Below are 25,673 nucleotides of genomic sequence, written 5' to 3'. Positions count from 1 at the left end.
CTGTGAGGTAGTACCTCCAGGTGAGACTGGCTTAAGGTCACCCAGTGTCAATGGAGGAAAAATCCTGACTCTCTTAAGGCCCAGCCCAGTCTTCTAATGAATAAACCACCCGAGCTTTAATACTTGGGAAGTGAATAGGCTCTTTCGGCAGTAAATCTGTATTATTTCACTTCAAAATGTGGTCGCTCAAGAGGCGGGGTAGGTTTTGAAGGAAACCTAGTCAGGAGAAGCGAAGGGCTTCTCCTGTAGGTTTAGTGGCCTCCCTCAGGTTGTCATTTCAATCAGCAAAATGAGTAATATTGTATGCAACACTCTGCATTGAATGCTGGCTGCCTGTCCATGGACGCCACCGTCCATTAAAATAAAATTAAGCAATATACCTGTTTCGGAGGAACACTGCTTTATTTATTTTTTTTATAAATAACTCTCCAGCCTTACGCTCCAAAGATATAGAAGATCGGGAAGCCGGCCGAAGGTAGGCGGCAGAGTAGCCAGCGAAAGGGAACAACAGAATCTGCAGACCTGACCCCACCTCGGCGGCTAGTAGTGAGACCTGCGTTCTCTTGAATTTCTCTCTCCCGAAGAAGAATTAAACATTGACACCATTCACACAACATCCTCCTCCTCAGGCTCAGTCATGATACATCTTCAGAAGGCAAGCCTTGAGGGTCCCCATATATCTCTCCCACAGCGCTTGATGCCTGCAGGATAAAAAAAAAAAGGGAGAAAAGAAAATTTTGCATTTAAATCTTCTGTGAATTGAAAAAACAACAACAGGAGATCATTAAGAGCCGGCCTTTTTTCTCTCTCTAAGCGCTTGACTTTCTATAGGGGCCAGTCAGGGATGTATGGCGGGGCCGGACCACAAATCCCATCACACTGTGAGCCTGAACCAACAGACAAGGGTGATAGGAGTTGTAGTCAGACCACACTGGGAAGCGGGGCGGTTGGGAAAAAGTCTGGGTTACAGAGGAACCCTACGAGCCGGGCACGAAGGAGACAGGCCCTTTCCTGCGCCTGGGATTCAGAAGCCTCTCGGGAGCCATATTGACACTTTCTGACGGGGAATATTCTGTATCTCGCTCGACCAGCTTTTTGAAAAGGCGAGGCTGAAAGGTGTATGGGCTGAGCCTCCAAATTTCTCTTTAAAACTCCACTTCCTTTAAAAAGACATCATATTTTGCTAAACCATTTTTCTAAAGAAGGGTTTGTTTGTTTTTAAAATGCACCTAGCCTTTGAAGCAGACGACCAGAATTTCTCAGGACAAACAAATTCCAAAATCCACACTGAGGTTCATTTCGTCACCATATGGGTTTTGGAAATGGGCCTTGCGGCCAACGTGGCTGTCATTATTTGGGTAGCGCAAGGAAACCAGAGGGGAACAACATGTAGTTATGGGGGGGCAGTAGAAGAGAGCGACCCCCTTCCCTCCGCCTTTTCCCCCCACACACACCTGAACGCATCCAGAGAATGAGCGCACGACGTGTACTGAGTCAAAAAGAGACGGACGTCATTGGAGGTCCACTTGTCTGAACGGAAGGGCTCCACAAACTGTTGAAGCAAAAGACAAACATCAAAATGGGGAAAGAAAATCTCCTGGAGGCTAAGAAGGGAAAAGAAAATGTAACAGGGGCTCAGCGACCCCAAACCGCCATCTCCAAGGTGTCCCCTCCATTCACAGATTTTTTTCAGGCAGTGATTTTGGCTTCTGAAACAAAGCTACTGCGGGCCCAAAAGAGGCCAGGGGCTTAATGGAGCCTTTCAATGAGAAAACCTGCCAAAACTTTTATTTTCTTGGGGGGGGGGACTGCAGGGGGAAGAGCAGGAATCCCGAGGGGGGTCTTGCATGCATCCGTTTTCCCACTGATTCACAGGTTGGTTGCCTTTTAAATTTGTTTTTACTGTGAAAGGCTTGAGGGAGGAGAAAGAGAGAGAGAATCCACATTGCTTTTAGGGCCCAAAGGCAGCTTCATAAAGTTTCAAATCAATCACTCGCTCAGCTATCCAAGTTTATTTTCTTCTGCTCTCAGCAAAACCTCGTATACAATCTCTCCAGGTTTGAGGTGTGCCTACACAGGGATGTTTGAGTTACTCCTTACAATCCAGGTTTGCAAAGACGTGGTTTGATTTCTTACGGAAGCGAACAAGCCGGTACTCCTAGTTCCAAGAATGTGCCCAAACCAGAAGCCCTATTAGGATTGCTCTAACTTGGTTCCCACATGGGACGCAGTGGCGCTGGGGGTTAAACCACAAAGCCTCTGGGCTGCTGCAAGGTCGGAAGACCAGCCGTCATAAGATCGAATCCACACGACGGAGGGAGCTCCTGTCGCTCGTCTCAGCTCCTGCCAACCTAGCAGTTCGAAAGCATGTAAAAATGCGAGTTGATAAATAGGTACCACCTCGGTGGGAAGGTCACGGCGTTCCGTGTCTTGTTGCGCTGGCCACGGAAACTGACTTCGGACAAATGCTGGCTCTACGGCTTGGAGGCAGGGATGAGCACCGTGCCCTAGAGTCGAACACGACTGGACTCAATGTCAAGGGGAACCTTTTACCTTTATATTGACACCTTTTTCTCCCGCATTTATTTCCTCCACATCCCTTTCATTATTTCACTCTGTGCTGAGAACGGGAATTAAGGACCTCATCCTTTTATCATCCATCATGCCCCATGCAGCCTCATCTTGATGGTGTCTATCATCATTCATCTCTGCTCTCCTGCCAACCTGTACGGAGAGATGGCAAGGAGCGTCTCACCTTCTCCACCAGGTCGACAAAGAAGTCCCGAACATCTTTGCTGTGCGTCAGCTTCGAGGCGATGTTGATCAGAGCCCTGGAGAGGTTCTGAAAGAAAAGAAAAAAAAGGGGGTGGGGGACAGGAGGGAATAGGTCAAAAAATAAAATCAATGCACAGGCAGCCGAAAAGGATGGAGGTTCTCAACAGAACCACAGCACCCTCTGTTGGCCAACCCAGAACGAGCAGGCCAGAGGACCACAAGGTTTTCGAGGAAAGATGGGTGCAGTGGGGATCAGGGGAACCCCTCCCTCCCGCCAGCCACCTCAAAAGGCCAAACCAGGGAGGGGTGGTGGAAGAGGTTGTGAGCTTAAAACTAGGGTGCTAGAGGCATCCAGGCATCTCCCAGTTTCCACGGCGCACCTTAAAATTGGCTTCCATCTCGTTGAACACGGAGAGTTTTCCTCGTAAGGATGTACACACCAGGCTGCGCGGGACGAGATAAAACAGAAGTCGTTAGAGGAGGGCGGGAACGACGCCAACCCCAAACTTTTCATGGAATGCCAGGGGTTAGGACTGAGAGGTGGGCCAGACCTTGTAAAGTCTCTCCAGTGGTTGACTTGACTTGCTAGGGTGATGGATGATGGGGGTCTAAGAGGATCTGGAGGGTACCCCACCACCCCCACCTGCCCTGTTGTGATGTGCCGTAAAGTGGGAACCAGCTTAGGTAAAGGTTCCCCTTGACATTTTTAGTCCAGTCGTGTCCGACTCTAGGGCGTGGTGCTCATCCTCTCTCCAAGCCGTAGAGCCAGCGTTTGTCCGTAGACAGTTTACGTGGCCAGCGTGACTAGACACGGAACGCCGTGACCTTCCCACCGAGGTGGTACCTATTTATCTACTTGCATTTTTACATGCTTTCGAACCGCTAGGTTGGCAGGAGCTGGGACAAGCGATGGGAGCTCCCTCCGTCGTGTGGATTCGATCTTACGACGGCTGGTCTTCAGACCTTGCAGCCCAGAGGCTTCTGCAGTTTAACCCGCAGCGCCACCACGTCCCATGTGGGAACCAAGTTAGAGCAACCCTAATAGGGTTTTCTAAGTAAGGGAGGTCTTTAAGGAATGGTTTTACCGGTTCCACCCACCCCAGTGAACTTCCATGGCAAAAGTCAGGAATCAAACCCAGGTCTCATGAGCCTTAGTGTGCCACTCTATCCACTATACCGCACTGCTTTGGGACACCTTAAAAAGCCAAAGAAAAAGACCCAAGCATTTACAGTATTTGTAGGCCCCAGCATGCCTCCCTCCAAACATTTAAAAATGGCAGGGATGGGGTAGAGAAGCTTGGCCGTTAAAATAGACTTGAAACTTTAGGGACCTGTTGAATTTGAAATTAGCCTTACAGGGCGTCCTTCGGTACTGTGGAATGTGCAAGGAACCCTAATCCATCGTTCCCTTATCCTGACTGAACCAGCTTTCTAGATTCCTTGAACAGCCTATTGAAGGCGGAGAATCAAATTAGGGTTCTGTATCTCCTGACCTGTAAGGCCAACAAACTGAAGCCTTACACGGAGAAAAAGTAAATAAATAAAAAATTATAAATGCAATACATTTGACTCCCACCAGACTCCCTCTCAGACCCTGGCCGTAATAGGGCCGCTAAATGATTATGGTTAATTCTGTTTCAAGAAGCTGTTGCAAATGACTTTCGAAACATTAAATGGCAGAGAGATGCAAAAATATATTCAAGCAAAAACATCATCTTCCTCGCTGAGGGGGAAAAGGTTAAAAGCAGCACAAAAGAACAGTGCCTTCCATTATTTTAGCTGCTGGCCCTCCAAGAAGACGTTTATTTATTTAAAATATTTTAACCCACTTTTTAAAAGGACGTAAGGCCGTTTACAACCATTGAATGGCCATACAGTGGTGCCTCGCTTTACGATTGCCCCGTTTAACGACGAAATCGCATTACAACGAAGTTCTTGCGATTGCTTTTGCCATGGCTGCCCTATGGAGGATCTTCGCTGGACGGTGAGTTTCAAGCCCTTTGGAATGCATTAAATGGGTTTTAATGCGTTTCAATGGGTTTTTTCTTTTCGCATTACGACGTTTTCGTTCTACAGCGATTTCGCTGGAATGAATTAACATCGTAATGCGAGGCACCACTGTATTTAGGTTAAGGAACAAGGAGTTGGCTGCAAAAGGCCTCTGCCCCCCCCACAAGAACTCGTGGTTTCAAGAAAGTATGCGTAGCCCACCTCCAACTCCGAGACCTTGTTCACCTCCCCAAAAGGGAAGCTGAACCGTCAGAGGTACCTCTTGTGTAGATCTAGCAAGTCTTTGTCGGTAATCAGGATTTTTAACTCTTTCAGACCCTGCAAGAACTCTTTATCCAGGTCAACATCCATGTCATCAACGTTGGTATCTGTGAAGGCAAGAGGGAGGACAGTTGGAAGTCCACGTCCTACGATCGCTCAACCAAAAAAAAGCCCATCAATCGTAGGTCTTTCTCCGGAGCCACTTCTAGGCTAGGGCGCCCCTTTCCTTAGGGACGTGGCTGGCCCTTCCTTTAGAATCACAGAATCATGGCGCTGGATGGGGCCTAAAAGGCCATCGAATCCAGACCCCTGGGGAAGGCAGGAATCCAAATCAAAGCAGATCCGACACACGGTGGGTCCCATTCTCTCTTAAATGCCTCTAAAGTGTTGGCGAACACTTTCCAAGGTCATTGGTTCCGTCGTTGTACTGCGCTAACAGTTAAGATGTTTTTCCTGATCTTCAGCCTAAACCTGTCTTCCCTGTAGCTTGAACCCATGATGACATGTCCTGCACTCTGGGATGATCAGATCCTGCCCCTCCTCTGTAGGACTGCCTTTCAAGGATTTGAAAAGCGCTATCCTATCTCCCCTCGGTCTTCTGTTCCCCAATCCCCAGTTCTGTCCATCTTTCTTCCTAGGGCTTGGTTTCCAGTCCTCTGACCATCCATCGGCGTTGCCCTCCTCTGATCTCCCCCCAACCTCATAAAAAGGACGGCATAGGATCTAACATTCCTGGCCTGTTTTCAAATAAAGCATTTTTGGGTTTTTGCAAGTCATACTTTTATCTACAGCTGTTTTTTTTTTTTTTAACAATCTTGTTTAAGCATTTTAGAAAATGGTGCAAGCACAATTGAAATGGGAGGGGAGGGAGGGAGGGAATTATACCAAACCAGCCTTCCTAACCAAATGAAGATTAAAAGCACGGGGGTTATCTACAGGGGTTCATCTGGAGTGGGCTGATGCAAGCCAAATGCTACACAATTTGGTGCAATATTTGTGTACAAATGGCACACATAAATACCTCAACCAACCCCATTTGACTCAGCTTCTTGCACTGTCAATGGCCAATATTATGAAGCAGCTTAAGAAGACAGTTTAACGCTTTGTGATGCCTACCGCCCAACTTACTACCAATTACAGTGGTGCCTCGCTTAACGATTGCCTCGTTAAACAACGAAACCGCTTGACAATGAGGTTTTTGCTTCGGGAACTGGTTTTTCGCTAAACGATGATTTAGAAACAGCTGATTGACGGCTCTAAAATGGCCGCCCCCAGTGCAAAATGGCTCCCCACTGTGTTTGCAGGACAGATTCCTCGCTTTACAGGCACCAAAAATGGCCGCCCCTATGGAGGATCTTCGCTGGACGCTGAGGTATTTAGCCCATTGCAATGCATTGAACCGGTTTTAATGCATTTCAATGGGATTTTTTGTTTCACTTGACAAGGATTTCGCTGTACAGCAATTTCAATGGAATGTATTATCCTCGTCAAGCGAGGCACCACTGTAGAGGCCAGCAGAGGATCTGGCTTTGGGCAGATTCTTGACGCAATTTTTAAGAAAAGTCACAGAGAAAGGGGGGAACCTCCCTCCTATCTCTTCCCACTTCTGAAAGTTTGATTTTTTAAAAAAAATTCTGATCTGTGATGCAATGTACCAGCATTCCCCTAATACAGTGCAGGTATGTATATATTTAACTTCCTCCGCCCCTCCACGGAGCAGAGGAAGCGTTTAATTTCCCAATATCGTGAAGCGGCTAAGCTTTCTTCTTAAGCCACTTCACAATATAGGAAACAAGACAAAGGGAAGGCAATTTGAACTTCTTACTGTCCAGAAAAAGGGTCACCACCACGCAACACAGAAACTTAGTTGTCCAGTAATGAGCAAAGACAACGGCCGCTTCTACAAACCCGGTGCTGAGTCACAAGATCCGAATGGCTCTGGACCAGACTTACCCACTGCCCCTAAAGTCCAGTTCTGAATCATCTGCTCGGCACAGTAGGCAAAATCTTCGAAAGTCAGGTACTGCAGCTTCTTTTTCCCGGTCTCAAAGCGGCTGTTGGCAAAAAAAACGATGGCTGCATAATCCCTGGGAAAATGGCAGAAGAGGAGAGGAGTTTAAGGACAGGATGTTAAACTTTTTAAAAAATAAGCCAGCCATTCTCCGTTTGGCTGTGATGAGCGGCAGTCACGGTTTCGTGAGCTAACAACAAACCATGGTTTCCAACTCTGGCTTGCAGACAGAGGAACTGTGGTTTGTTTGCAGGCAAGCCCACGATATAACCCCATTTCTTCTTCAATCTTTGACCCGCACCTGGCGAGCCGGTCCGAGAGCAGGAAGTGTTGTTGGATGTTTTCTACCAGCGACCCACGGAGTTCTTCAACGGCCTTGAAGACGCGCTTGAAGTTGTCAAACTGGAACAGAGCAGAAATTAGACGTGAATTTACCATGGGCCAGAACTGATTTAATAGTCTGTCCCTCGGTCCCTAAGGAAACTGAAGTTCATTAAGGGCTATGTTAAGGATCCCACTGGTATAAAACTACTGTATTTTTCTGTGTATAAGACTATACTTTTGTCTAAAATCTTTAGACTAAAAATTGAAGGTCATCTTATACATGGAAATAAGCTGAGGAGAGAACAAAAACAAGTGGAGGGGAAAGCAGGGATCAAAGCGATCCTGCAGCGCTTTGATCCCTTTCCCCCTACATTTGCTAAGCCCCACTTAGATTCCTTAATTTTGGGTTATACACAGAAAAATACGGTAATTAGCTTCCAATAAAGGCATCATTTTAGTGGTGGATCAAATTACTAACAGCTAGATCTAAGTATGTTACCGCTTGTAAAGAGGTAGGATAACTTCTCTCCTCTTGCTTCTTCGATGGCTAGGGGTGCCTGAGAAATCCACCATTCTTACAAATTTTGGATAAAACTGAGGTAATCATTGCCTCCAAGATGAATGCGTGGATGAGAAATTAGTTATCAGGAAGCGACTTTTGGACTTCCCAAATATTCTCAGTTCAAATGAAATATCAAAAGAAGCTCAGAAGCAAACATTTGGGGGATGAAATGCACTTTTTTTAGGGGAGAAAAACACATTTCAACAGAAAATATGTGCAGAAACATCAATTCCAAGAGAAAACGTGTTATGTTTTGAGACAAAACACCTTTCCAGTTGCACATTCTGACAGAAAGTGCGCCTAGAAATGTATCTTTTGAGATGCTGCATGTATGAAAGCGCTCCCTGTGAGGGAAAACACGAACATTTCGACAGAACACACACAAAAAGGTGCATTTTGAGAGAGAACCTGCTTATTTTGATATGAACTCAACAAAGAGTTGCACGTTTAGAAGGAAAACAAGCCCGTTTGAAGAGAAAACACATTTACTGTAGCCCCACTTTGGGAGAACAGAGGTCGAATGTGTAGTTGACTGGGAGTTTTCATCCAGATTAAAAAAAATTTCCTCCACAAAGCAAGGTGGAAATAGGTCGCAAATAATCTGTGAATGCACACAATCAAAAGAGAGATGGATTCGAAATAGGCTTATCTGTTCCGTCCCAATAAACTGCTCATCCAACTTCTAAACTACCTTTTCCCCCCATTTCTAACACCCAGACGGCATCCACGCATTCCCTCCTAGCACGACATGCTTTGTTTCAGGAACACAATCCTGTGAGTATAGTCCTGTGGTGCCAGAACTAGACCTTTTAGTAGTTGTTTTTGTCTTAGCCTCACAGGGTTGTTGTGAAGAGAAGACCTACGTACGTTGCCCTGAGTTCTCTAGGTAAACAGAGTCAAATAAATCAATCAAATGGATATACAGTGGTGCCTCGCTTAACGAGTGCACCGTAGAATGACGAATCCGCATAGCGAGGGGGTTTTTTTGATTGCAACTGCGATGGCCCCAATGGGCGAAACTCGCATAGCGAAGGTCGGTAAGCATTTCACTTACCGACCTTCGCTTTGCGACCCGCGGATTAGCTGTTCGGCGGCTCCAAAATGGCCGCCGGAAGCCCCGAAATGGCCGCGCGCGTTTTCACGCCCTTGGTAAGCGAGGGGAGGGCGCGAAAATGGCTGCCGGCCATAGGAAAACATCGCTGAACTGTGAGTTTTCGGCCCATTTGGGTTTTCTTGATCCGTTCAGCGATGTTTTCACATAGCGAGGGTTAATCCGGAACGGATTAACCTCGCTATGCGAGGCACCACTGTACAGATCAGGTCAACACCTGAGCATCCTTCTGCTCCTGGTTTCCTTCATCCTTAACTTGACTGTCCTCCTTTCCACTATCCTCTCCAAGGCTCAATTCTATTTGTTCAATCCTGTTCCAAGTATCTTTACCTCCTTTGAAACCAGCCCTCTAGCATAACTCCATTAAAAGCGTTCCCTGTGGCAGAGAACAGCTATAAATGTGGAAATCATGACAAACCAGAATTCCACACACAGACAGCCAAGACGTCTCTTCTATCTGACGGTGACCCATGTCCATCTCGACCCGGGATTGAGACCTGTTTTTACTATAAAACCTTTATATCATTGAATTTGCAAGTCCTCTTTCCTACCACTGCGTTTTTTGCTGGCTCGGCAGAGACAAGACGCTTTCTGTAGTACACCCTCAAGAGAACGCTCTCCTCCATGGTTTCTGCTTGGTCTCCCTCACAGGGGTGTTGTGAGAAAAGGTGAGGAGTGGAACAGATTTGGACTGAGCAAATGGATAGATCTTTATGTTATTACTCAGTCTATCAGGTCAGAGCCATCGAGCACCTTAAATGTTGGAAGAAACAAGCCGGCCGGCGTTCCCGAAAGCCCACAGATAAGCCCGAAAGGCGAATACCTGCCGACGGCAACTTTTAAGCGTCACCCCGGTCTTGACACTGATGTCGTCCAGATCCTTCTTGGTGCCCTTCGAGAGTTTCTTCCCCAGCACCTCCCTCACAAAGGCCTCGTCAAAAGCGTAGTACCTGGAGCCAGAGGGACAAGAGGCAAAGGAGCACACGGGCAGAGAGCCGGGACGCTGTCGCGCTTCCGGTCACAGAACGAGTGTTGGGAGATCAAGGCTCTAGACCCCAATGAGGCAGGGAACTTATGGAGGACCCTCGAGCCCATCGCACACACTCTCTGCCGGACCTGCTTCTCCGGGTTATGGCGAGTGGGAAGCCGGGAGAAGGACAGCCCTCTATGCTTTCTTGGGTTCACTGCGAATAAGGCTGCTTTTAAAATGTAACCAACAAATATATGAAATAAATAAGCACATCAGAAAACAACTTGGGTTTTATTGATTGATTGAATTAGTCAGACCTGGGCAAAGTGCGGACCAAGGGCCGCATGCGGGGCCCGCGAGTCGCTCCTGTCCGGCCCGCGGACAGTTTTGAACATCAAAACCATTTATAGCTTTTTGTCTAAAGTTGATCAGTAGCTTATCTTTAACATACTGCAAAAAAACCTCTTTAGTATTTGTGAAGCTTGACAAGTTTAAAATAAAAACAACCATAACATCACTGTTTCATTTTATTTTTAAGTATAGTTGGTTTGGCCCCCAAACACAGTTCAGATTTTTCATGTGGCCCCCCCTATAGAAATTAATTGCCCACCCCTGGACTTAGTTATATCTCACTTCCCCCCCCCCAAAAAAAACCCCTACAATGTTGACTGTTACTTACATTTTTCTTTTATTTTCCCCAAACATGACGGCCCCCCTTCCTATTGAATCAGGACTCTCCAAGACAGGAGGGCAATCAAGGGGTGGCCCCAGTGCTACCCTTTATATCTGAGTCAGGGTCTGAATCCACATACCAAGGCTTCTACTTAGACACACTACCCACTACACCACGCTGCCTGGAAACAGAAAACCACCTGGGCTGCGAGGTGGAAAAAGGTATGCCAAATAAAATCTATTTGTTTCTAGAGGGGCATAACACTCCTTTGCTGTTTTGGTGGCAAGAGATTAAAATGCCTCTCTTCCTGACCGGTTTCTTAAACACAGTGTTCATGGATTGACCTGCTTATTTATTAAATATATTTTTCGTCCCATGGGACTGGAAGGAGGTAAACAAAACCAGAACAGAGCCTCCCACCTCTCAATCAGCATGGTCTGGCGGTACGGCGGGATTTGGAAGAGCAACTGATTCAACAACTTAGGAGGCGAGTGGAGAAGGCGCTCCAGCATGTAGAACGTCCGGTAATGGTCCATGGTGTCGCTCTGGAGGACGTCCACTGTGGCCCCCGTCTGCTCCAAGATCCCACTGCGCAGGCGGAGCGCCACCGCATCGTTCACTGGGAGGCAATAAACAGCTTATTTGAAAGACTACGGGCAAAATGGGTGGCAGTTACAGATGGAAAAATATATATATATACAGTGGTGCCTCGCTTAACGAGTGCCCCGTTTAACGCCGAATCCGCATAGCGACTAAGATTCTGCGATCGCAAAAGCAATCGCATTGCGATGTTTTAAATGGGTAAAAATCACTTTGTGATGATCGGTTCACTGTTTCGCTTACCGATTATCCACTTACACTGGTGCAAATCCCCTGCAGGATTCTGGCCAATAAGACCACAGCCAAGATACCTTGTGTGTCTCTTACTCTACGCCAGACATTCCTCCCCCAACAACCTCGTGCTCCCCAGAGGCCCCAGCTACAATTCTCCATCATCTTCAGCCAGCAGAGTCACAGTTAGAGAAAGCTGCATGTGACCTCTTACCCGCCATACCGAAGTTGGAACCCCATTCTTACCTGAGTATCCGTCCAGCCAGAGCTGGTAGACTTCCTCGTCAATGAGGGTGGTGTTTCCCACAAAGATATCAAGGTTGGTTGTCATGGTTCCACAGAGATGGATCTTCCTGCTCAAAATTTGTCCCCGGCTTCAAATTTCATGGCAAAACTTCGGGAGATCAGAGAGATGGCTGCAAGGCAAAACATGCGGCTTAGATACCACCTCATAATGCTTGAAGCTCTCTCTCCAAATAATTCACTGTTTGATTATGCAGGCTATACATTGCCTCCTCCCTCCCCCACTGAACTGGGTACTCAATTTACTGACCTTGGAAGGATGGAAGGCTGAGCCAACCTTGAGCCGGCTACCTCAGCCCATTGGGATCGAACTCAAGTCCCGAGCAGAGTCTTCACTGCAGTATTGCAGTTTAACTACTGCACCACAAGAGTGATGATCAATGCCAGTGTTGGGCCACTCAAGGCCCGGACTTACTTACTGCAGCTGTCGTTTGGAGTCACTCCAACAGGCTTCATCTCCCACCGGCATCACCCGAGGGCAACGTGTGGCAGCAGCTGCAAATCCAGGGAGAACGGGAAGGCTGCTGTTTTTTCCGCAGGCTTATTTCGAACAGAGGCAGGGCATCCGGGGATAAGGAAGAGGGCAGAAATTAGAGCGTTTGGCTGGCCCTTGGGAAAAAAATACATCCCCGAGACCACCACCGTGACTATGAGCCAGCCGCTCGCTCGCTTGCGTTCAGCTTGTGGGGAATAAAATGTCAAGAAAGACAGGGACGGAAAAGTTACCCTTTGAGCTTTTTTCTCCTTTTTTTGGAAGAAAAACAGGACAAGGCAGGCTAACGAGCGAAGGGCATTCGGTAGACCTTCGCTCGCGGCGCCTCCTCCATGCCGAACCCGACCCGCTCGCCCACCGTTCGGAGGGGGCTCTCGTTATTTTCCTCCTGGTTTCGGAATTATTGCAAAAGGCTCTAGAGGCTGAATCCCCAAACGGAGGAGAAACCAGAGGCGAACTGAAATCTGTCGTCTTCCTGAGTCCACGGCCAGGGAAAGGGGTGTTGGTGGGGTGTTTACAACGCGGAGCGAGGAAGAGGAAGGCAAAAAAGTCCTTTTTGTTATTTCCTGACGGCTTGAAAGGGGAATTGAAAATAAAAGAAAATTACATCTCACACAGCAAAGGGGTAAAACCCATGAAAACCTTTTTTAAAAAAACCTCCATCCTTTCTCCCCTCTTTCTTTTTCTTTCTCTTTCTTTCCTGCTTTCTTCCATTCTTCCATTCTTTCTTTCTTTCTTTTCTTCTTCCTTTCCTTCCTTCCTTCCTTCCTTCCTTCCTTCCTTCCTTCCTTCCTTCCTTCCTTCCTTCCTTCCTTCCTTCCTTCCTTCCTTCTCTTTCTTTCTTTCTTTCTTTCCTTCCTTCTTCCTTCCTTTCTTCCTTCCTTCCTTCCTTTCTTTCTTCTATTTGTACCCCACCTATCCGGTCAATACGACCACTCTAGGCGGCTTCCAGGCAGGTAAAAATACAATAGCATATACATATAGCAAAAATTAAACATATCCAGGAATAGACATTAAACAGCAACCATGAACAATAACTCTTCGGCTTCCAGTCTCAACCCAGAGGCACCCTAGGCCTTTAGAGGAGACACCGACCCCCCCCCCAATCCAGGCCACTTCCACCCAAAACCCTCCAGGCCGCTGGGACTACAACCCCTATCATCCCCGGCCAGGAGGGCTGACGGGTAGGCAACCCTGGTTTGGCAAGATGATCTCGCCTCCCCGTCCTCCAAAAGCAGTTTTAAGCACAAGGAAAAGGGGGGGAGGGCACTCTACACATGCTCAGAGGCCCAGAGGTGGAGAAACCAAAATCTTTACTGGCGCAGCAGCTGAAGCTGCAATCCTGCAGTGAAGACTCTGCTCATAACTCTTATTTGTATTTATTTATTTATAAAGTCCTGATTTCCAACCCTAACCCTTTCCTGAGCCCACCCTGGGCCCCACGTTTCGAACTCAGAACCCAGGAGTCCGGGCCTGAAAACAACCCCCCCCCCCCCCCATTTTACCTCCAAGCCATCCATTTCAACAGGGCTCCCCCTGCAAGCGCCTGCTACGGCTTTTTGTATACAGCCTTTTCACATGACCCCCGCTCGGGGGATCCACTTCCGGGTCATGCCTGGGATTGGCCCCGGAGGCCTCGGCGCGTCGCACGGCGCCTGCGTCACAAGGGCTGACGCTCCGGGCGCCATCTTTAGGGCGGGCAGAGTGGTTTTTCTGCTATTCCTTTCATTCCCATCAGAGAGAAGTGATTTTTTTTTCCATTGAAAACCCATTGGATTTAGAAATACAAAGCATTCCGATGGGCTGTCCTGCAAAGCAGCCCCCCACTCCCCAAAAAACCTAGCTTAGTAAATAATATAAATTTATTTTATTATTTATTTTTATATTTATAAATATATTTATAAATGAATTAAATAAATAAATAAATAAATAATATTTTATATACTTAATAAATAAATAAATAACAAATAAATAATAGTATGGACTACAGCACCCATCGTCCACCTCCAATACAATGATCTCAATACATTAGTTTGGGAGCAGCCGGTCTGGAACCAAAGCAAAACAGCAGGCAAGGGGTGTGTGTGTGTGTGTGTGTGTGTGTGTGTGTGTGTGTGTGTGTGTGTGTGTGTGTGTGTGTGTGTGTGTGTGTGTGTGTGTGATATATGTGTGTTATATATATATATAAATAAAACACACACACACACACACACACACACACACACACATATATTGCCTTCAAACAGGTGGGCAATATCCATCCAAGTCAAGATTAAATAATGCCCATTTTGCTGCTGGAGAGGTAAAACTGGGCAGCAATTTTGAAGTTGGTTTTATTTGTTGCAAAGTTGGTTGTTTAAATTCCTCTGACTGCACAGCAGAAGTGCAGGGATCCCCCCGGAAGGAGAATAGCTTCAAGTTCCCCACCATAGACCATCCCTTTCCCCCCCCCCCCTCATCAACTGGCACATACAGTCCCAATAACTCACTGGGCCATGAGGAGGAGAAAGAATAAAAACAATTTACGTTAGGAAGAACAACCTTCAGAACATGGCCAAAGAGCCCAAAAAACTCACAACAACCAATTTAATGACAGTCATGAACAGATCAAACCGCAGGCTGAGAAACATGACTGCCGAACGGACTTAAAACGGTCTCGCAGCTTCCAACAAGGCTTATGTTTTTGTTTATTTGTTAAGTCGTTTCTAAGCCTAGCTGAAGAGTTTGAACCACCTAGGACCATGGTGGGACGTATGCAGAGATTATACCACTGAAATTTAGTCCTTAACATAAAATAAGAGTCTAGTCCTCATGGTTTCCCATAAAGAGCTCTATTCATCTTTTTCAGTATAGTTTGCCACCATTTAAAACACGAGTCTTTTTTCAGAAGACAGCTAATTGAAAATGGGAACTTCTGCGTGTAAAACATGAACTCTGATCACTGATCTATGGCATTCTCCTAAAAATATAAGTTAACCTTTCAGTTCCTGAATAAAGGACACGGGAAACTGCTTTGTACCAAGTCAGACTATTATTTAAATAGATGAAAGGGAGCCGTATGGTTATTACAGAATACCAATGCAAGAGTAGGGGATACTTTTATAGACCGCTAAAAAAAAATCGTAACAAAATCTGTGAGCTTTCGTGGATCAGGTCCGTCCATCAGGCATGTACCCGTGTGAAGAATTTAACGTCCAAAAGTTCATGGCGAGATGGATTTTGCCAGGGAAGTTACTCTTAGATGGCCTCTTTGTTTTGTTTTTTTTTTAAAACTGGGGTGTGATCTCCAACTGGAAGCTGCCTCGGCGGTTATTTTAAAACAGCCCTGATGCTGCCTGAGTTACATCTAAGAAATGGTGAAATCCATCTCGCCATGAACATTTGGACCATCTGCAGTGATCATGGAGTGCCATTTAAACAGGAATAATACTGTATATTCGTCTTCCAGGGATGCAGTAAATTTGAATTCCATGCTTTTGCCGGGGGTTGGACTAGATGACCCTCGGTGTCCCCTTCCAGCTGCACGGTTCTCTGCTAATGCTGTATATAGATTGCTTCTTCTTTTTTCTTTTTTGTATGAGGCTCCTCACCATTAACACTTACACGCCTGGCAGATGCAATATCGTCGGCTCTGTGCCGAGAGAAGCCGGGTGTCTCAAATTTAACTGCTGCTGGGAGGAAATGTTTCTTTCATTCCCTGCATGACAACACCGGGGACAGGAAGAGCTTTTAAAAATACAGTATAGGGGAGAGGGGGAAGTAATGTTGGGGGAAATTGAAACGGGCAGATTTGTGTTGTGTAGCTGGAGATCAACTAGTCCAGGCGATGGCACTTCTAGTTACTTGGGTATAGACGTGAAACCTGGTCAATGAAGAAGTCAAAAGTCTGGTTCATTTGAAATGTGGCACCGAAGGAGGGCTTTATGGAGGCCATAAATTGGAAGTAACCCATAACCACAAAGCACGGATTTGAAGCTTTAAGGCCTTTAATGGTCCTGTGTTAGGGAGACAAGTTAATTGAATGAGTCTTGGGAATCTAGGTATTTTCAAAGGTCTTTTATGGATTCTAAATAATGTTCCTTGCTTTTGTGGGTCAATGACTGTAATAAAACATATTATTATTATTATTATTATTATTATTATTATTATTATTATTATTATTATTATTATTATTATTATTATTATTATTATTATTATTATTGCTATTGCTGTTGTTGTTGTTGTTGTTGTTGCTGCTGTTGTTGTTGTTGCTGTTGTTTATTTATTTTACAGTATTTTAACTGCACCATTACCAGTGGCTGTTTTGTTGTTGTTGTTGTTGTTGTTGTTGTTGTTGTTGTTGTTGTTGTTGTTGTTGTTGATGATGATAATAATAATAATAATAATAATAATAATAATAATAATAATAATAATAATAATAATAATAATAATAATAATAATAATAATAATAATAATAATAATAATAATAATAATAGTCGTCATCGTCACCATCATCATCATCACCACCACTACAACTACCACCACCACCACCACCTCTAAAGAGGTGGATACAGGCTGCCGAGAGGTCTGCAGAGGGCCCTTGTCCAAAGTCCCTGCCCAGGAGCGCCTGCTCGCTTCGGGTGGCTCTCCGTCAGGGCACCGGATCCGGGCCGCGGATGGCGCACCGGCGGCGAGAGAGGGGCCTCCCTTAATCCGGATTAAACCCTGGGCGCTGGGGGCGCGGCGGCGGCGGCGGCTCTCTCTGCGCTCCTCCCCCGGCGGCGCCCCGGAGGCCGGGGCTGGGCTTTGCCTCCGCCGCCTTGAAACCCACCCACCCCTCTCCGGGTCACACTCTCCGGCCCGGCGGGGCTCAGGACCGGAACGCGCGCCCCCCCCCGACTCTCTCCCCCCTCTCCCCCCCCCCGAGGAGAGCCGCCACAGGTCCCTTCGGCGCAGGCGCACCGGACGCGCCCAGCCCAGCCCTCCAAACCAGGCGGCACCTGCTCTCCCCATATTTTTTGGTGGCCAAAGCCGAGCGCGCCCGCCGGTCCCTCTCCGGGGCGGGGCGGGGGGGTCCCGTTCTCCCGGGAGGGGGGAGGGGGAGGAAGGGGGGGCGCCGGGCGGGCCCCCCTCCCGCGATGGGCGGCCGGCGGTGAGCGCGCACCCCCGGAGGAGGACGAGGAGGAGCCCCCCGTGCGCCCTCGCCCCGTGCGCCCTGGTCGGTGCGTAATCGCTCCGTGCGCCCTCGCCATGTTCCCGGCCGCCCGGGAGGCGCCGGCCAGCCCCGAGAGGACGACCGCGACGCCTCCTCCTCCTCCGCCGGGCCGGGGCCCCTCTCCGCCTCCTCCTCCTCCGTCCTCCTCCTCGGCCGAGGCGAGCGACGCGGAGCTGGGGGGCTGCAGCAAGGAGGAGCTGGTGCGCCGCCTGCGCCGGGAGGAGGCCGAGAAGCTGGCGGCGCTGGTGCAGCGGGGGCGCCTGATCCAGGGGGTGAACCGGCAGCTGCAGGAGCACCTGCGCGAGGTCCGCGAGCTGAAGGCGGTCAACGGGCGGCTGCAGGCCGAGAACCGGGAGCTGCGCGACCTCTGCTGCTTCCTGGACGAGGACCGGCTCAAGGCCAAGCGCCTGGCCCGCCACTGGCAGCTCTTCGGCCACCACGCCGCCCAGGTGCTCCGCGACGAGGTGGCCGCCTGCCTCCGCAAGCTGGCCGCCCTCGAGGGCCTCCAGGAGCGCCTGGCCCGCGACAACCTGGAGCTCAAGCACCTCTGCCTGGCCCTCGAGGAGGCCGGAGGGGCGGGGGCTGCCCTCAACGCCAACGCCGCCATCGCCTCGGCCCGGCCGGACGCCAGCCTCAGCCCCAGCCCCGGCGCCGGCTCCTCCTCGGCCTCCGAGCTCGGCCTGCCCTGCGGGGCCCGCGACCTGGGCGACGGCAGCTCCAGCACCGGCAGCCTCGGCAGCCCCGACCAGCTCCACCCGGCCTGCTCGCCCGACGACTAGCCCCGGCTTGGGGGGGAGCCCTGCACCCAGGGAGGATCGCGGCCAACCAGGGATCCCTGCACCTTGGAAGGATTGTGGCCAACCAGGGATCTCTGCGCCCGGGGATGATCGTGGCCAACCAGGGATCCCTGCACCCAGGGAGAATTGCGGCCAACCAGGGATCCCTGCACCCGGGGATGATCGTGGCCAACCAGGGATCCCCGCACCTTGGGAGGATTGTGGCCAACCAGGGATCCCTGCACCCGCGGACGATTGTGATCAACCAGGGATCCCTGCACCCAGGGAGGATCGGGGCCAACCAGGGATCACTGCACCTTGGGAGGATTGCAGTCAACCAGGGATCCCTGCACCCGGGGACGATCGTGGCCAACCAGGGATCCCTGCACCCGCGGACGATTGTGATCAACCAGGGATCCCTGCACCCAGGGATGATCGTGGCCAACCAGGGATCACTGCACCTTGGGAGGATTGCAGTCAACCAGGGATCCCTGCACCCAGGGATGATCGTGGCCAACCAGGGATCCCTGCACCCGCGGACGATTGTGATCAACCAGGGATCCCTGCACCCAGGGAGGATCGGGGCCAACCAGGGATCACTGCACCTTGGGAGGATTGCAGTCAACCAGGGATCCCTGCACCCGGGGACGATCGTGGCCAACCAGGGATCCCTGCACCCGCGGACGATTGTGATCAACCAGGGATCCCTGCACCCAGGGAGGATCGGGGCCAACCAGGGATCACTGCACCTTGGGAGGATTGCAGTCAACCAGGGATCCCTGCACCCAGGGATGATCGTGGCCAACCAGGGATCCCTGCACCCGCGGACGATTGTGATCAACCAGGGATCCCTGCACCCAGGGAGGATCGGGGCCAACCAGGGATCACTGCACCTTGGGAGGATTGCAGTCAACCAGGGATCCCTGCACCCGGGGACGATCGTGGCCAACCAGGGATCCCTGCACCTTCCTTCCCCCCCCAAGTTCCGGTGAACGCAGCCAGCTTTGGGATTGCACTGAATTCCTTTCTCTTCCCCTTCTTTCTTTGGTAAAGCCATATTAAAGGAAGCCCACCCCCCGCACCCGCATCTTACTACTGTACCTGGTTGGCCGTCAACCTTTTTTTCACCACTGACAGGCTTCTTGGAGACCTAAGCTAAAAGATGCCCAGGAATGGGACGGGATCCGTCCACTCATCCAACTTGGAAACCTTTAAAAAAAAAAGTCTACCAGCACCGTCATAACCCAGTGTTATTGGATGGAGGCATTTTTTTAAAAATGTCGTTCCTCTCCCCCATCCCCAACCTTTTTTTTTTCTTTGTGAAGGTCGCCAGCTTTTGAATTGCACAGGACTCTTCTGGAACGCACCCACAGTTGTCCTTGCAGGGCTTCGAAACAAGAGTGCCTTGACTTTTTGGCTGTGGACTTTTCCCCTAGGGATCTGTGGGGTGAAGGATTTTGGATGGGTGCAATTCTCCTCTCGCCCCCCCCCGGTTCCCCATCTCCCCCCACCCGGCCCCCCCAGCTTCCCTCTCCTGAGACCTGCTGCATTAAATGTTCTGTAACTGGGAGGCAGTGGCCGGGAATTTGGAGAGGGGAGGAGAAAACTGGGCTTTCAAAGGGCATTGTTATGTTTCCCTTTTAGCTAGTTTGAAGGTTAAATGCCATCTGTGGAGATGCTTCCCCCACACACAGAGTGCTACATTAGAGATGTATGGAGTGGGGGGTTTCTTGCAGGTTGGGGGGGCAGGAATGACTTTTTAAAACTGTTTGGAAGAGAGAAGGCCACCCACCCCTCCCGCTCCGAACCTCTGCATTCAGGTGTGGAATTTGGCCGTTTTGTTACTAAAAAACTTTGTCGCCTTCCGAGTTTTATAGTACCAAACCACAGATCCCTAACCTGGTAGCTGTTGCTCCCCAAACAGTTTGTGAATTATATCTTTAGCATGTCTCTTGGAGAGAAAAAAAATTGGCATCTCCCCGTTCTTTAAAAGGATCTCGTGGGGAGAGGTTTCGCTAGTGATTTAAACTGTTCCCTTTTTTTCTTATTTAGTGAATAAACAGAATGGAGGGGGGAGGCATTCATTTTTGTCCCCCTTTCTTCTGATTAGCAATAGTTCTGGGGATTTGGTTTGAACCAAGAACCTAGATTGTAAAAAAGGCGGCGGCCCTTGGAACTCCCCGCTACTTAAGGGACGAGGCGACTGCCCGCAGACGGATCGGAATGGTGTTCGTCTCTACGTTGGAAGGAAGATGGATTTTTTTTTACTGAGAGTGGATACTTGGCTGGTTTGGGGGGGAAAAGGTCGCAAAGGTGCCTTTTTGATGGAGAGATCGCAGCCAGCAAGCTTCAGGAGGCCCACAGAACGCTTGTGCGCCGTGAGAGAGATTCATACACGCCGAGTCCATCTGCCTCTTTGTTTTTTTGCTTTTAAACAATTCTTGAATCGCAGGAAGTTGCAGGCCCGGAAAATGTTCCTTCCCCTAAAAACCCAAGGAACTGGAGTCAAGCCCGCCAGACTCCGTTTCCTTTCCGGGATGACTCTAAACTGTGCCACGGGGAAGGGATAACTTGTGAAGGGAGCCACATGTGGCTGCGTTTACAGTTGGCAACCCCGAAATTGGGATGCAGGAGCATCTGTGACCCTAAGCTGTGAAGATGTGAGCAGTATTATTTCCCTTTCCTTCCTCTTCCTCCTCAGGATGTTAATAAATGTTTTAAAAGGGTTGCGTTTGGAGGGGGCTTCTCTTCGTGACTCCTGATTGTCTGAACATCTAAAGAAGAGGGGCTTGTGGGGGGGGGAGCTTTGGTTGGTCTCGGATTAAAAAAAAATTAAAAACGCCTGTCTTCATACGTGGGTGGAAGCAAATGTGAGATTTAAGAACATTGAATACGTACAGGAGAAAGCAGAATACAGTGGTGCCTCGCTAGACAGTTACGCCGCATGACATTTTTTTCGCTAGATACTGACTTTTTGCGATCGCTATAGCAATTTGCAAAACAGTGATTCCTATGGGGGAATTTTCACTGTTTGGTCCCTGCTTCGCAAACCGATTTTCGCTAGACGAGGATTTTGACAGCTCCCTCCGCGCTCACAAAACGTGTTTTCGGGACCTAAGCTTCGCAAGACAGCGATTTAAACAGCTGATCGGCGGTTCGCAAAGCGGCTTTCCTATGGGCGATCTTCGCTAGACAACGACGATTCTTCCCCATTGGAACGCATGAAACAGGTTTCAATGCATTCCGATGTGGAAATGCTTTTCGCGAGACGATGATTTCGCTAAACAGCGATTTCAGTGGAACGGATTATCATCGTCTAGCGAGGCACCACTGTAGTACAGTATTACAAGACTGGGGTGTGTGGTGTGTGGCCCTTTTCAGGCTCCTGGATTCAGTGTCTGATGGGGTGGGGGAGTATGATCATTACACGGAGGAGCTATTCCAGTATAATTTTGCCCTCGCAGATGGTTAAGAATGCTGTTTGGTCCATTTCTTGTATATTTGACGCAAAGAATTTAAAATGCGAGTGGAAGATTGATCTATGCTACCAAAGGCACTGAAATTGATTCATATGCCAGATTAGAATCGGAGAAATTGCGATGCAAAATTTGCTGTTGGGCCGCATCGCTCCAAAGCTACTTTGTACATGCCTCGGGGGCCAGATTTGTTCCAAAGCATTCATCAAAGGCTGGTCTGCACCTCTAGTCCAACCCAGGCTTGGACGCTAAGCTAGGAAGCATGATGGGAGTTGTAGTTCAGCAGCGTCTCTCTCCCCCCCCCCCACAAATTTGACACAACAGAAAGGTTTGGGGCTGTGCAATTGGAAGAATGGGAGGAAAAAAGAAAATATTTGGTATGCACGAGAAACAGGGCGTTGTTACGAACATGTATAACAGGATGTGCTTAGAAAAAAGCCCCATGGGAGCTTTTAACGGTTCTGGAATTGTGGCCAACCTTGGCAAGAAAAGGGGGGGGAACCAGTGTTTGGGCAGAGTAGATCTCAGGAACAGAATACTGGATTTCTGAACTCAAATCAGATGCGGAAAGACATCATCTGGGGTAGATAAGGAGGGCAGAGTCTTAAGAAACCGGGAGGGGTGGATACCTTTTTTCTGCAGGCTTGAATGTAGAGGGGAAAAAATGTTTTAAAAACATAGAGTTGGGGAAGTAGGTGGTGTTTTTAATTTTTCACAGCTGGCCGGTCAGGAGGAGGGAAAGAGAGAAAGGGGCTGGTGGTTCCTTTTTCCCTTTTAATGCAAAACACAAAATCATCATAACTGGGGTCTGGAGGAGGCCAGCCAACTGGAGTGGGAGAGGGAAGGGAGGTCTCAGCAGTGTATGTAGTGGGAAGGTTTTTTTCCCGATGGATTCGTGGTGGTGACCTCCCATGGCTTCGCCCCCCCCCCAAGGTTTGGGCACAACCCCCTCCCCGAGAAAAAAGGAGGAAGAGACCGCTTTTTGCCCACCAAACAAAAGAGAAAAATTCAAAAGTTTTTCACAAAAAGGAAAGTCAATGGATGGATTGCAGTTCCCATCATCCCCCAACCTTTGTCCCTCTTGGCTGGGGCAGTTGGGGTTTGGAGTCCAAAAACAGCGGGCGGGCCCAAGCTTTCCCATAAAGCATTATTCCTTCCACTAAGCTAGAGTTTTTTTTCTCCCTCTCTTCAAACCAAAGCGATATCATTTACCAAGGGTCTGTAATGGGAATTGTGTATTATTATATTTTTTAAAAAACCAAGCTAATGCATGTGCACCCCAAAGAATGCCCTGTTAGGTTCATTAGCCGTGCAATCAGGGGAAGCCGTTTTGTGGACTACAACCCCCAGAATCCTTCGGCGCATGTCGTGCTAGTTGGAGAATTGTGGAAGTTCTCCCCCCAAAAAAGAGCAAATCTTCAAAGTGCGGAATGCAAGATTTAAAAGAGAAGAATATTTGTGTTTTATATCTATACTCTGCTTCTCCTCCAGTGATCCTTCCTGATTTTATGTTCACAACAAACCTGTGAGGTAGGCCGTGTGGAGAGACCCAGGGTCACTCCTAAACTTCATGAGTGAAGGGGGGGTTGAGCCCAAACCTGCTGAGTCCTAGTTTCTCCCCCGGAGAAGAAAAGGGAGCAGATTTAGCCTCCAAAATCCTCCATAGTCCAGTCGCTCTGCATCCGTGCGGTTCGGGCCTTCTACATTATCTTGCACTTTATTGCTGCTCTCCTTCAATTCAGATAATAAAGTGGATTATTCCCAACGTGCATGGTTTTTGTGAACAGGATTCGGGGTTACAGGACGGTGTCGTTGGAAGGGGCTCCCAAAGGTCATCTACTCCAACCCCTGGAGCCCCTTAATCCTTCGGCGTCAGTGGGGAGGCCCGAGGTTGGAGCCCACCGAGATGGTGAGGGGTGTCTGGGTTGCCCATTTTCGCTCAGACGGAACAAAACTTAAGGGAGCCCGGAGGTCTGTTGAGGTTCAGCCGGATTGGAGACAGAAGGTCTGCAGGGCCAGGAAGCGCGTCTGGATCCGGAGATCTCTGATAACAAACAGCCCTCGGTCAACAATGGCCGGAAGGGCTCCCTGCCCTGCCTTCTGGGGAGATGGATCTCCCTCACGTACAGGGAGGGAAGGCCGAGGCGTTAATCTTCGGGGTTGCTAACATGGGCGAGGAGGAGAAAATCTTCAGAGACAATACGGGACAAAGCAAAGGTTTTAGGAACTAGGAAAAGCACCAGCCAAATAAACCGGTAGCCTAAGGTGCTCTGCTTTAAAACCAGCCATTTCTCAGCATCCTGAGGACTAGAACCTTTATTTTTAAGGGGAAGTAAGTCTAGTCCCTGCCAAACAGGCTGAGATCGGCTTGCGAGAGATCCATCTGTAATAACCTTAGAACGGCAGAGCTGGAAGGGATCCTACGGATCCCTTGAATCCAGCTCCTCTCGAGGAGGCCCCGTAGAAGAGCTTATCTAGGGCTGGAAGAGCCGGCCACCGAAATCCCAAGGCAGGAGAGACCTGGAATGGACGGAAGGTGGATCCAGGACTTCCTGCTAGAGAGGTCTCCGGTGGTCCCTCAGGGATGTCCGGCTCTCCAAAATCAAGACGTTGTTGCTGTCACCATCCTCAAGAAAAGTTAGGGGAATTTTAAAAAAATAAGATTTTGTGCCCCTTTTTCTTTTTCCAGGGCACGGAACGGTGAGCTGCCATCGTCAGCTATAACGCCCAAAATTAAAATTCATGGATTTCCCTTGGTTTAATCATCTGTTTTGAAGGATCTGAGATTTCTAAGCGAGAAATGGAGAAAACAAAATATTAATGGCAAGACCCCTCTTATTCCTCACGAAGACAATCCTGAGACAGCTCACTCTAGGGACGCGCACTTACATGCCTTAGTCACAAGGTATCGATGTTGTGAAAGAGGTGACGAGACTGGAGTTTTTAGGGAGAGGGTCCGTCTCGGCACCGTAAGAGCAAAAACCGAAGCCATCCAAGTGACCCGCTAGAGCGCTAGATTAGTCGCATTCATTCCCCATGTTGATGTGGAGTAGAATGAAAGGGACCCTCTCCAGGACTAAAGAGTTGTACTCGTAGGAGAGAAGACCTAAGTTATTTCTTTTCGTCAAGCAGACTGCCACAATAGAGACGGGATAAATCTTTCCTTCAGAAGCCCACCGTTTTTTCCATTTCGGTCGTGGAAAACGGGGTGTGATCTATCCATTTTGACATTTGAACACGACTTGACACTGTAAATTTCTCATGATGGCTATGGCTGGCTAGGATGGCTTTTGTCGAACCTCCAGGTTCAGGAACAGGCTATCTTATGAATCCCAGGTGCTCGGGAGCAATTGCAAGGGGAGCCTGCCGCCCGCGGGACCCACTTCAGGTCTTTCCCGGATGATATTGAGCTGATCGCCAGAGACGGGCAAGGATTGAGTGGGCTCTGTAGTCCAGGGTGGGTTACCGTGGCCATCAAGACTGGCTTTGCTGACTAGGGAGGATGAGAAGCAGCTGACTCCCATTGGCTCAAGGCAGCAACACCCATCTGTGAAGGATTATGGGAGCTGTAGTCCAAATACTTTGCGACAGCCACCATTACCCACTGCAGAAGAGACCTTGGGTTCAATCAAACCAAAGCCTTCCTTAGCTCGTTGCTGGCACACCTCCACCTGTATTTCTCAGCCTCGGTCAAACCATCAGCCTTTTGTTCCCATGTTGCTTCTTTCCTGCCCTCCACATTCCATGAGGACTAGAAACTTTGCTTTCCCCCCTCCTTCCACCTACCACCACCTTTCTACAAAGCAAACCGGCAAAAAAGGTTTTCATTTCCAAAATACCGCCGCGGACATAAACACTCCCCTTTATTTCCCATTAGGAAGATTTCTCCGGGAGAATACAATC

General features: G+C 48.9%; 2 protein-coding genes across 2 annotated transcripts; one reads left to right on the top strand and one right to left on the bottom strand.

Moving 5' to 3' along the window:
- Positions 1-383: 383 nt before the first annotated feature.
- FIBP (FGF1 intracellular binding protein) lies at positions 384-13,963 on the bottom strand. Its single transcript, XM_020777639.3, has 11 exons — positions 13,830-13,963; positions 11,775-11,944; positions 11,118-11,316; positions 9,878-10,004; positions 7,359-7,459; positions 7,000-7,133; positions 5,045-5,153; positions 3,156-3,219; positions 2,756-2,842; positions 1,455-1,552; positions 384-701 (listed from the first exon to the last, which is right to left on the bottom strand). Exons 2-11 carry the CDS (start codon positions 11,857-11,859, stop codon positions 632-634), a joined length of 1,074 nt encoding a protein of 357 aa, XP_020633298.1. The 5' UTR covers positions 11,860-11,944; positions 13,830-13,963; the 3' UTR covers positions 384-631.
- A 2,941-nt stretch (positions 13,964-16,904) lies between these two features.
- On the top strand, positions 16,905-18,314 carry CCDC85B (coiled-coil domain containing 85B). Its single transcript, XM_078382098.1, has one exon. The coding sequence runs from the start codon at positions 17,554-17,556 to the stop codon at positions 18,295-18,297; it is 744 nt and encodes a 247-aa protein (XP_078238224.1). The 5' UTR covers positions 16,905-17,553; the 3' UTR covers positions 18,298-18,314.
- Positions 18,315-25,673: the final 7,359 nt, after the last annotated feature.

This window comes from Pogona vitticeps, chromosome 15 (assembly GCF_051106095.1).
Source record: "Pogona vitticeps strain Pit_001003342236 chromosome 15, PviZW2.1, whole genome shotgun sequence".
Lineage (NCBI taxonomy): Eukaryota > Metazoa > Chordata > Lepidosauria > Squamata > Agamidae > Pogona > Pogona vitticeps.
This window is presented reverse-complemented; position numbering and strand designations above follow the sequence as displayed.

Excerpts from the sequence above, each read along its gene's own strand:
- FIBP (XM_020777639.3), bottom strand. The coding sequence starts at position 11,859 with ATGACAACCAACCTTGATATCTTTGTGGGAAACACCACCCTCATTGAC. Across the intron at positions 7,460-9,877 it reads TTAAAAGTTGCCGTCGGCAG|TTTGACAACTTCAAGCGCGT; the intron begins GTATTCGCCTTT and ends GCTCTGTTCCAG. Across the intron at positions 5,154-6,999 it reads CTGGACTTTAGGGGCAGTGG|ATACCAACGTTGATGACATG; the intron begins GTAAGTCTGGTC and ends TTGCCTTCACAG.
- CCDC85B (XM_078382098.1), top strand. The coding sequence starts at position 17,554 with ATGTTCCCGGCCGCCCGGGAGGCGCCGGCCAGCCCCGAGAGGACGACC.